General features: G+C 43.8%; 1 protein-coding gene across 2 annotated transcripts in view; it reads right to left on the bottom strand.

Annotated features, from left to right (window-relative positions):
- Positions 1-10,828, bottom strand: part of LOC111873657 — a gene marked incomplete at its 5' end in the record, with an annotated part of 27,433 nt that overhangs the window by 10,363 nt on the left and 6,242 nt on the right. For both annotated transcript variants that reach the window (XM_023868563.2, XM_023868564.2), the window contains 2 exon segments: positions 1,704-1,789; positions 4,041-4,176. In XM_023868563.2, coding sequence (XP_023724331.2) covers positions 1,704-1,789; positions 4,041-4,176 — 222 coding nt within the window.

Here is a 10,828-nt window from a genome sequence, read left to right as displayed (position 1 = left end):
CGTGCAACTGATGAAGATCGTCGAAAGACCATTGACCAACTTTCTGAGGAAATGAACATCTCATGGAGCACGGTCCAGCGAATTTTAACTGAAGGTTTGCACATGAGATGGGTGTCTGCAAAATTTGTTCCTCACGTGCTCGAAGATGACCAAAGAGAAAACCGCGTGAATGTTTGCCGCAACTTGAAGAGTGAAGTGCAGAACGATCCAGAATTTCTTAAAAGAATTGTGACTGGCGATGAGTCTTGGTGCTACGGGTACGATCCAGAATCAAAGCAATCATCAAGCCAGTGGAAAACTCCAACTTCACCACGACCGAAGAAAGCGCGTCAAGTGCGATCCAATGTGAAAACAATGTTGATTTGTTTTTTTGATGTGAATGGCATTGTCCACAAAGAGTTCGTTCCGCCAGGACAAACAGTGAACCAACATTTTTACCTGGATGTGTTACGAAGATTACGAGAGAGTGTGCGACGAAAACGGTCCGAAATGTGGAGAAATGGGAACTGGTTGCTTCACCACGACAATGCTCCAGCCGACACAGCTTTGACGGTCTGACAGTTTTTGACAAGCAACAACATGGTGATTGTGCCTCATCCACCTTACTCACCCGACCTTGCTCTGTCGGACTTTTTTTTTGTTTCCACGGATGAAGAGAAGTCTGAAAGGAAAGCGATTCCGTGATGTGGATGAAGTCAAAGAAAACATGCTAAAGGCTTTGAACAGTATCCAGCCTCAAGAATTCCAGCACTGTTTTGAGCAGTGGCAAAAGCGTTGGGACAAGTGCATTAATGCACATGGACAGTACTTTGAAGGGGACTAATATACAGTTCAATAAAAATGCAAAAATAAAAAATAACAAAAATAAATTCCGGTTATTTTTGGGTCCCCCCTCGTATATATACAATGACATCTGTACAATAACAGTCTGATTGAAAAATGAATAAGATTACAAATTACATAAATATAAGTTAAATGTACTTATGCAACACAATTTGAGCCTGTTAACAGGAAGAATTCCGATGAGTACATCGCTAATAAGTAATAAGATTATAAATTATGTAGATACAAGTTAATTATACTCATGCATCACAATTTGAGTATTTTGTCAAAAACCATGTCAATGAGGACATCGTTAAAGGTTATAAAATATGTAAGTAAAATAAGTAAAAGTAAAAGCAAGCAATCTCCAGTCATACATTCATAGATCCATAGATCCCCATATGGAGACTTGTGAATACAGTAAAATACAGTCAAAAACGGCAAGCGGGACGACAACATAGATAAAAATATTCTTCCAGTGAGTACAATTTAATTACTAGTATATAATTATTTTATCTTCTTGGTTATGATTTATTTTTTCATTCATTCCTGCTTTCATTTACACTCATTGAGCCTTACTTGGTTGGTAAATTAAATTAACAGTGACAACAAAACAGATTACGTGGCTTGCCTGGGTACAATTAGAAATGTTTATGCTCTTTTATTATTTAATATTTATGAGCTAAACATGGCATTTGTAGTATTATACAATTTGCAGTGATAATAACAATACCTTACAAGGACAGAAATAAAATATGTAGAATACAGCTCAGAAAAGAAAATATCAATGGCATTCCATCACATACCATCTCACTTCAAGTGAGTACTGCAATAAATCCTAGCCCTACTCAGGCCTAATTATAAGAATAGGTTCTACATACCGCAAGTCATAGTCTCTTGCAGGCTGGAAGCCGAATATACTTGTTCTCCAAATATTCTTTCCCCTTGAGGATTAACACAATAACAACTGCAACAAAAAATGCACTAACAATTGGATATTTAAACATTCAGGGTCAAATTAGTGGTAAAATCCTATTTTCTTCCTATGGATTCAATGGAAAACACACATTTTTACAATTCTTGACTTTTCTGGGGCTGTACCAAGATTTCTAACATGCGGTGTATACTGATGAGTGTTTCTGTGTATGTATGGGATAAGGAACTTAACTCAGGCCATATGTCTAGTAATTCCTTACAAAAACAAACTCCATGGCCTTCAGTCTGCAAGTGAACTATACCGACCGCACAACTGCTGCTTGTTGGCGAAGTTAGTGTCAACTTTTGCGGATAGAGGGTGTCGCGTGGTCAGCGCAACAGATCCCCATGGCTGTTAACCTCAGTTTTCTAGACCAGAGCAGCTACATTTCCAATCAAGTAGCTCCTCAATTGTCCTCATGAGGCTGAGTGAACCCCGTTCCAGACCCACCACTTCTCAGAAAATCTGGTAGCACTGAGAATCAAACCCAGGACCTCTGGATCTGTAGCAAGGAACTCTGACCACTAGACCACAGAGGCAGTCAGTTCACTACAGTTAGAAATCTGTTAACTAAAATTTGATCTGTTGTTTTGAATGAATAACAAATTATCCTGGTACAGTGTTCCTCAATTAGGACACAACTACTCCCTTCCAAATCTTTTCCAATTCATCACTCATCAGTCGTCCTACTATTCAACATTATACAGTGTAGATAATAGTACTGTCATACAAGAAATATCTGTATCTTTCTTGGAAACATTTCACATATATTTCCACCTTAAATGCAACTTTTTATCTAGTCACTCTTCTTCCTCACTGCATCTTTTGGTCACATACAGCCATCATCAGGTGTCTTTAATCTTGCTAAAATCGTTACACTGTATATCAAAATTTCATATTGCATGTGAATGTGACATTTCCGGATTAAAATAAATTGACCTTAATTAAAATTTATGAACATCCCAATTTAAGTACAATTATAAACAACATCAACACTTACAAATCTAATAATAAAATTACATAACACAACATATTATTACACATTACAGATAATATCCACACCACAATTGGGAATGCCGTGCAAATAAATCAGAAACAAAAGGTGCTTATGCAAATATCTTCTAAATGAATGAATAATGACCACAAGAAATACATTTGGATGTTATTTAATTTTAATTAAGGTCAATTTATTTTAATCAGGAAATGTGCAATACAAAATGTTGACATACAATACACAAATTTTAACAAGATAAAGGACACCTTTTGTTGACCAAATATAGCCGAAACATGCAGTGATGAAGAAGGGCGACTAGATAATAAGTTGTATTTAAGACGGAAATATATGTGAAACAAATTATATATTAATGCAACAGTACGCTTAAATACAATATTCTTCCTTGGAATGATTTAAGCTATATAAGACCAGGCCTATGATGACATAAGAGCAATTATGTATCAAGCTGTATAAATACATGTGTGATGACATCTAGGAACAGAACCTCTCTTCCCTCAAAATCTATTTTATGCATTGACTGTATACAAATATGACAAAGGTCAGTGACAGTTCTGACACATGAGTATAATGTCTTGATTGCATGCAGCTGCAAATCTGTACAATACAAAAGTACGAATCAGTCAGGCCATGCAGTACAGCACTTACCAGTAGGTTAGAATACTTGGTCTGTGAAAGAACAGTGGGATATTTAACTTTCCATACCATTATCAGTTATTATAAAAAATGCACTGTAGAGACCATACATGCATGAGAGATTCATGATCATCATTGCAGTGACTATGCAGTGTACTATCTTCTGGGATGTGACGCCAAGTAGTCTGGTATAAGAAGAGAGTCTTCTTCAGATATTAATGTTTCAAAGTGTACCAAACACTCGCTGAATATCTTAAAAACTGATTACACAAAAAATGTCCAAAATTAATGACACTACTGACATAATGACTATGTCAGTGCGTAACTGAGGTCCTGACATATTGTGTAACCTTAATGGCACTGAGGAGTTATCAAAGCAATATAGACAACGGTTTACCATCACATGTCAACCAAGTACAAAAATAAAATACATATATGTTGCTTGTCTATTGGCCTTATAACCCAGAAAATATTGAATGCAATATGTAAACCACCAATATGAAGAGTACTGCTATCTTTTGGGACGTGACACCATAGATATATTTACAGTTATTCAATAATCAAAAATGTTTGGAACTAGGAATTCTCACTCACATTGAGCCACCAATGCAATGAGCTGGTAGGTAATCCCCCTTCTCATCACACAGGGGTCGCACTTGTGTAAACCCCAGTGTCCCGTTTTTCAGAGCTTGGTCATATTCTCTTTGTTCATTTGTGCAATCTGATATAACTGTAAACAAATTAAAAACATTATGTTATTTGGAGAATACATTTTAATGACATAGGAAAAGATTCACTTCTGACCATTTAATTTTCATAATCTAAAGTCACTGTTACACCAGCATGCTAGAAAATTTAGTGTAAGTCAAATTCCTAACTAAAGGGTTTAATCTAATATCGATCTGTCCAGCCACACCTTCCTTGTTTTTGGTAAGGTGTTTAAGACCAATTGTCCATCTTGATAAACTTTCTAGTCATCCACATATGTGTAACCGCACCATGCAGGGACCTCAGGAATGTTTTTCATTTACATTGTTAATTACAATGCACTACATGGAAACGAAATGTACTACTGTTAACAATAGATGATACAGAATTGACCCCAACACCAGCAGATGCCAAGGACAACATCTGGTCTTTCTGAGGGACAAGCAAGCTGCAGGTCACTTGAAAACCCAGAATGGAGCAGGAAGTATCCCGCTGTGTTTTCTTGGGATTTCAGTGCTTAACTTTGACGGTTCGAGTCTTTGAAAATTTGAGACTTGACAGAAACGAGTCGCAATAATTTTCGAAGGGCGTACCGAGCGATTGTTAGCGTACCTCCATTTATTTAAGAGCTGTCAGAGGGATCGTGTTGTACTTAGGCCCAAATTAACATGGATCTGGTTAGGGATTGGCTGAATGCAAATGAAAGAAACACCCAAATTTGAGGTTCAGCCAATCAGCAAAATTTCGGAGGAGAGGAATCCAGGCGTTCCCAGAACCGTCGGGACTTCTGCCTCTCCAGAGCAGTCAGTCATCAGAAGGAAATAGCGGGAGTGATTAGCCAAAGGGAATAACCGGAGTCAGTAGTAACCTCCCGGACGTTAAATCGGTGTTGGCCCGAGTCCAGTGTACAATTCAAAGTGCTACAGCCGGGTAATAGGTAATTGTAGTGAACATCTACAATAAACGCAACAGTGTTGGTGAAGGGTGTGTTTTTCAGTGTTTTCTCTCTCCCTGTGTGAGCAAGGCCCATTAGTCGCCCTGAGACAGAATCTCGTCCTGCCGTCTGAGCAGTCGGAACCCCAAACGTCCCCCCCCATCCAAATCCCCACCTTTGTTTTCCCCATTAAAAACTCGTGGATGTCATCCAAGTCCACTGGCGCCCACACAAATCCAAATTCAGAATAATCCCACTCCTTACCCTGAACCAGAAAGCAACAGGAAGCGGCGGATACAAGTGCAGACCACAAAGGGGCGGACGTGAAGGATGGTAATAAGTGACGACCAACTCGAGAGGCTTGAAGTCTCACTGAGCGGTAACGACGACAGAAGAAAAAGAGGAGGGCGGCAAAAGGGTGGCGCAGCCAACGCGTGGCTTGACGTCTCTGCAAAGGCGGGATTAAGAGGAGAAGCGCAACAAGACCCAACGCCAAGAAGGACACCGGTAAAGACGGACGGAGCTTCAGCCTACAGGTTCGACCGCTCCGGCCACAGCACAACAACAGCAACAACGAAAGCAGCCGGCGACAAGGTCAGCTAAGAACTGTAAACAATGGCCAGCAAATCCCTCAGGAGTCGAACGGTAGAGACCCACGAGGAGGACCAGGAACTACCGGCAGGGGAGCATAATCCTACCAACTAAGGTAATTCTCCGCTCGGATTAGGCAGTGCGGGTGAGACGCTCGGACCTCACAACATGCGGACCCCAGAAGTCGAGTTAGGGAAGACAGGTCAGGCTAGTGAAACAATACAGCAAAACCAGCCCAACCCCCTAGTGTGTTTAGACCGTTTAGACAGTGCTACCCAGTTGCAGCAGATGTTACAAGGTTTTTTTGCCAGCATTAAGTCAGAGTTGAGCGCCCACCAAGATAGTGTGAAGTCAGATTTGAATAGTGTGAAACTTGACCTACACTCAAATCAGGAAAAATTGATTCAGTTCAAAATAGTGTGAAAACTGACCTGCAGTCCAATCAGGAGAAAATAGAAATTTTCCAGGAGAAAGTTAGAGCCGATATCAAATCGGAAAACCAAAAGCTACTCCAAACTTTCGAGGCCCAGACACAAGGACTCCGGAATGAATTCGATAGCAAGCTGGAATCGGAGGCTAGGCGGGTGTCTCAGCTGGTTTCGCAGGTTCAGACCGAAACCACAACCGAACTTGTCGCAGTTAAGCGACAACTGAAGGACATAGGCGCTGAGTTCGATTCCAGGTTAGACCCCATAAAGAGACAGCTGCAGAGCATCAGTACGGAGTTCGACACTAGGCTAAACCACTCCAATGTCAGCACCCAGGTAGTAATAAACGGACTTGCCGATCAGATGCAAGAGCATCGATCGGAAGTCTCAATTCAAATGGCACGGCAGAAGGAGAGTTTGGAAAAATTATCACAGGCGAACACACAAGAAGTAGGTCGCCAATTGGAGCAGTTGAACGCGAAGTTGGTGGGGATAGAATCCAAATTGAGTGAAGCATCAGACAGGCCAACTTTAGCGACAGAGGCGAGTGTGGTAGTCCACAACTCCCCGTCTCCTTCTGCTGGACCAACTAGTGACCCTCCGCTAGGATCTGAAGGGACTGAAACAAGCAGTGGATTGGTCGGTGAAACAGTTAGCTGTACTCACCAGCCAACCACCTGCCACACAGTAGCTAGTAGTAGTAGCAGTGCGGGTGTCTGTGTGAGGCAGGCCACCACTACTGAAAATGTTTCACTGTCGGGTTACCTCAACAATTCGGAACTGCCTTTACCCCTCTTCGACGACGCTTCGGAAATGAACCCTGTTTTGCACCTCAAGCCATTAGACGAATTCATTCATTTTCGGAACATTCCAAAGTCACTTTGTTTGGCAATCGCGTGCCGTTCCCTGGTGGGACACTTAAGCAAACAGTGGATCGAGGCTGTAGTACACAAACTGCCCGACTACGAGGCGTTCAAGAAGGCATTTTTGGAAGTCTGGTGGTCCATAGCGAAGCAGTCTTTAGTTAAATGTACTCTATATCAGACGAAGTACGATCGACGATCCGGTTTAAGTCTAAGTGGACACTTCCTTAAACATGTGAATATGGCAGCTTATCTAGACCCAAGGCCTTCGGATGTAGACCTGATCGAGGCACTGAGGGCACACTATCCGGTGGGGGTTCAGCGCGCCATGCTCACCAACCAGCTGCAGACCATCGAACAAGCTCTAGATCTTCTTCGAAGGGTTGAGCTGATGGAGCAGTCAGAAAATTATCAGAGGACACACACACAATCCCAAAATTCCAACCCCAATCGACCAGGGAACAACCTGCATCGAAATGACCACAGAAGTCAGAACCAGACGCAGGTGCGCCAAGTGCAGTTTTCCCAGTCCCGAGGTCGATCACACGGCTATCGGAGACGAAATCGTAGGAACCACAATTCAGGGAGAGACGGAGAATCCCCAGGTGAAAGCTCCGGCCCCCTTAACCCCAACGCACCTCCATACCAGGGAAGACAAGAACAGGACAGACCTCACGACAATCATTCGGGAAACCATTAAGTGGAGTTATGGAGGACCGAATGACTCCCGTTAAGATACCTCACGTATTCCAAGGTCCACCCAACGAACCCCGAACCTCAGGCGAACCCAGTAGAGAGAGGGATTCTGATGACGAAATTAGTGACAATGACTTTGAGGAAACTACAGGCAATGTAGTATTGTTCATAAACGAGGGTAACCTAGCAAACAGTCCTCAAGTCGAAATAAAAGCAAAAGAGTGCAGGTTCACCGTCATTCTCGATTCCGGCAGTGAAGTAAACCTCCTGTCGGAACGCGCCTATGAGAAATTAATCGGGACAGGTTTAGAAATCCTCACCCTACCAGTTGAGGGAGTGGTTCTCGTAACAGCGTTCGGCAGGCGATCTAAGCGGATTTGTCGGCAGGCCCTAGTGGAATTTTCTATAGGCCAAGATGTGTTCGAGACCATCTTCCTAGTTTCACCCCAGCTGAATAATGACGCCATTTTAGGTTGTCAATTGTTGAGAGAGCATGGAGTTACCACCGACTTCAGCTCGGACATGTTCAGCTATGTCCGTGACGGCGAGACCAGAGGACGGACATTCGCTACCAGAGCCATAGTGCAAGGCGCTTGTAGAGGAGACAAGTCAACAGGTCAACGACCCAACCCTCAATCAGCTGACTATGACACAACCCCTCCCCTTTCCAGAGCAGCTGACTGCTGCAGTAGATCCCAGACCCAACCAACCGTAAGAGGCAGTGAGCCAACCCAAGGCGCTAGGCCCGGTCTTTGGATCGAACCAGGACCACTTGACCCGGAGAGGAACCAGGAGTTCCCGGATCCTGACCCAAAGAGGTGTCAGTTGAACTCCCGTGGAGAGTGTGTTCCAGCAAGTGTGGCAGCTTGTAAAGGCCGCCCCCGCAGCAGAGCTACTGCTAGCCTGGAAGCCCCACCCACTACTGAATTAGAATTGAATTCGGTAGGGATCGCCCTGCTACACGGTCAACCCATCCCAGACCCCAAAACCCCTTTCCCAGACCCCCGGTCGTTGCAAGCGGCAGACCTGCGCTCCTTAGTAGAGCAAGTGGATAGTTTGTCCACGGCTGAACAAGATGCCCTGTACCAGGTTCTACTCCGGTACAGAGAGCACCTGACAACGCGTCCTGGGAAGTGCAAACTTTTCACCTNCGGAGACGCCGACCGGCCTATAATAGGTCATTCGAGGCCGATTCCGTACGCCCTGCGGCCAGCTGTTAGAGAACAGATACAGCAGATGCTTGATGATGAGGTCATTGAGTTAAGCTCCTTCCCGATCTTTAATCCATTAACGGTAGTGAAGAAGGCAAGCGGTGACATACGCATATGCGTTGATGCACGTCGAGTGAACCAATATACTATCCCAGATCATGAGAGGACCCCACCCATGAATGAGCTCTTACAAAGATTCCATGGAGCAAAATATTTCACGTCCCTTGACCTGAGTTCAGCTTATTTACAGATCGAGCTACATGAAGACTCTAGAAAGTACACGGCATTTATGTCCGAATCCACGGTTTACCAATACAAACGAGTCCCGTATGGATTTCGGAACTCACTACCGGCGTTTATAAGGGCCATAAAAGCAACACTGGGTGGAACCGACTTGGAAAATGTGGTATCATACGTGGACGACATTTTACTTCATTCCCCTACCATGGAAGATCACATAAGACATCTTGATACCGTACTCGGTAAACTAACGAAGGCAGGCTTCACAATCAACGCTAAAAAGTGTCGCTTCTGCAAAGACGAGGTTAGGTTTCTGGGACACCGTATAGATAGGACCGGTGTATCCGCTGACCCGGACAGGGTACAGTCCATCCTCAACTATCCAGCGCCAAGGAATACTAAGCAGTTGAGACAGTTCCTTGGAACTTGTAATTTCCATAGCAGATTTATCGTAGGCTATGCAAATTACGTCGCACCCCTAACACCTCTATTGAGGCCAGGTGTGAAGTGGTCGTGGACGGATGAAGCACAGGATGCATTCCTGCGCCTGCGGCAGAGTTTTGCGCGCAGCATTCACCTAGTCCATCCACGCGATGAGGCGCCCTACTCAATTTATACAGACGCTAGCAAGCTCGGGAAAAGTGCAATACTGACCCAAGAAAGCGACTCCGGTGAGACGTTGGTAGTGTCCACCGCATCCAGAGTGCTGAGCCCCGTAGAACGGAGGTACTCCACCTGTGAACAGGAGCTGCTTGCTGTAGTCTATGCGCTTCAGAAGTTCCGAATCTATGTGATAGGTCACTCCATCACTGTGTATTCCGATAACAAAGCGTTATCGTTTCTGAAGCGGTGTAATTTGACTTCAAGCCGAATCACACGCTGGATAATGCAGCTGCAAGAATACGATCTGAAAATCGTACACATTAAGGGCAGCGATAACTTCTTTGCAGACACGCTGAGCCGCAACCCAGTTGGGTTAAGCCAAGAAAGCCGCGACCAAGTGTTGATGCCGAGAGAGTTATTCGTGGCAAAGATAGATTTGGGAGCTGACAGGACACTCATGAGAGAGTTAGGCCACCTGTCAGAACACCAACTAGGTGATCCCACTTTAAAGAAGTTGCGTGAAGAACTGGAGAGAGACCCTAGTAAGTTCAGGGACAAGTACATGGTGAGAGATCAGATCCTGTTCTGCAAGAACGACAGGACCTATTCTCATTGGAGAATAATGTTACCTCGACAACTAGAGACCCGAGTAATTCGGTATGTACATACTCTATTGGGACATCAAGGTACCGATAAATGTATGTTACAAATAGCCCACACCTTCCACCTGAAATCATTAGGAAGAAAGGTGCGAAAGTTCGTGGCACACTGCGACATCTGTCAACGTGTGAAACATCCAAATAGGTCTTATGTCTTATGACACCAACTAGGTGATCCCACTTTAAAGAAGTTGCGTGAAGAACTGGAGAGAGACCCTAGTAAGTTCAGGGACAAGTACATGGTGAGAGATCAGATCCTGTTCTGCAAGAACGACAGGACCTATTCTCATTGGAGAATAATGTTACCTCGACAACTAGAGACCCGAGTAATTCGGTATGTACATACTCTATTGGGACATCAAGGTACCGATAAATGTATGTTACAAATAGCCCACACCTTCCACCTGAAATCATTAGGAAGAAAGGTGCGAAAGTTCGTGGCACACTGC

This window comes from Cryptotermes secundus, unplaced genomic scaffold (assembly GCF_002891405.2).
Source record: "Cryptotermes secundus unplaced genomic scaffold, Csec_1.0 scaffold776, whole genome shotgun sequence".
NCBI classification, from domain to species: Eukaryota; Metazoa; Arthropoda; class Insecta; order Blattodea; family Kalotermitidae; genus Cryptotermes; species Cryptotermes secundus.
The sequence above is the reverse complement of the archived record's forward strand: the minus strand, read 5'-3'. Positions and strand labels throughout refer to the sequence as shown.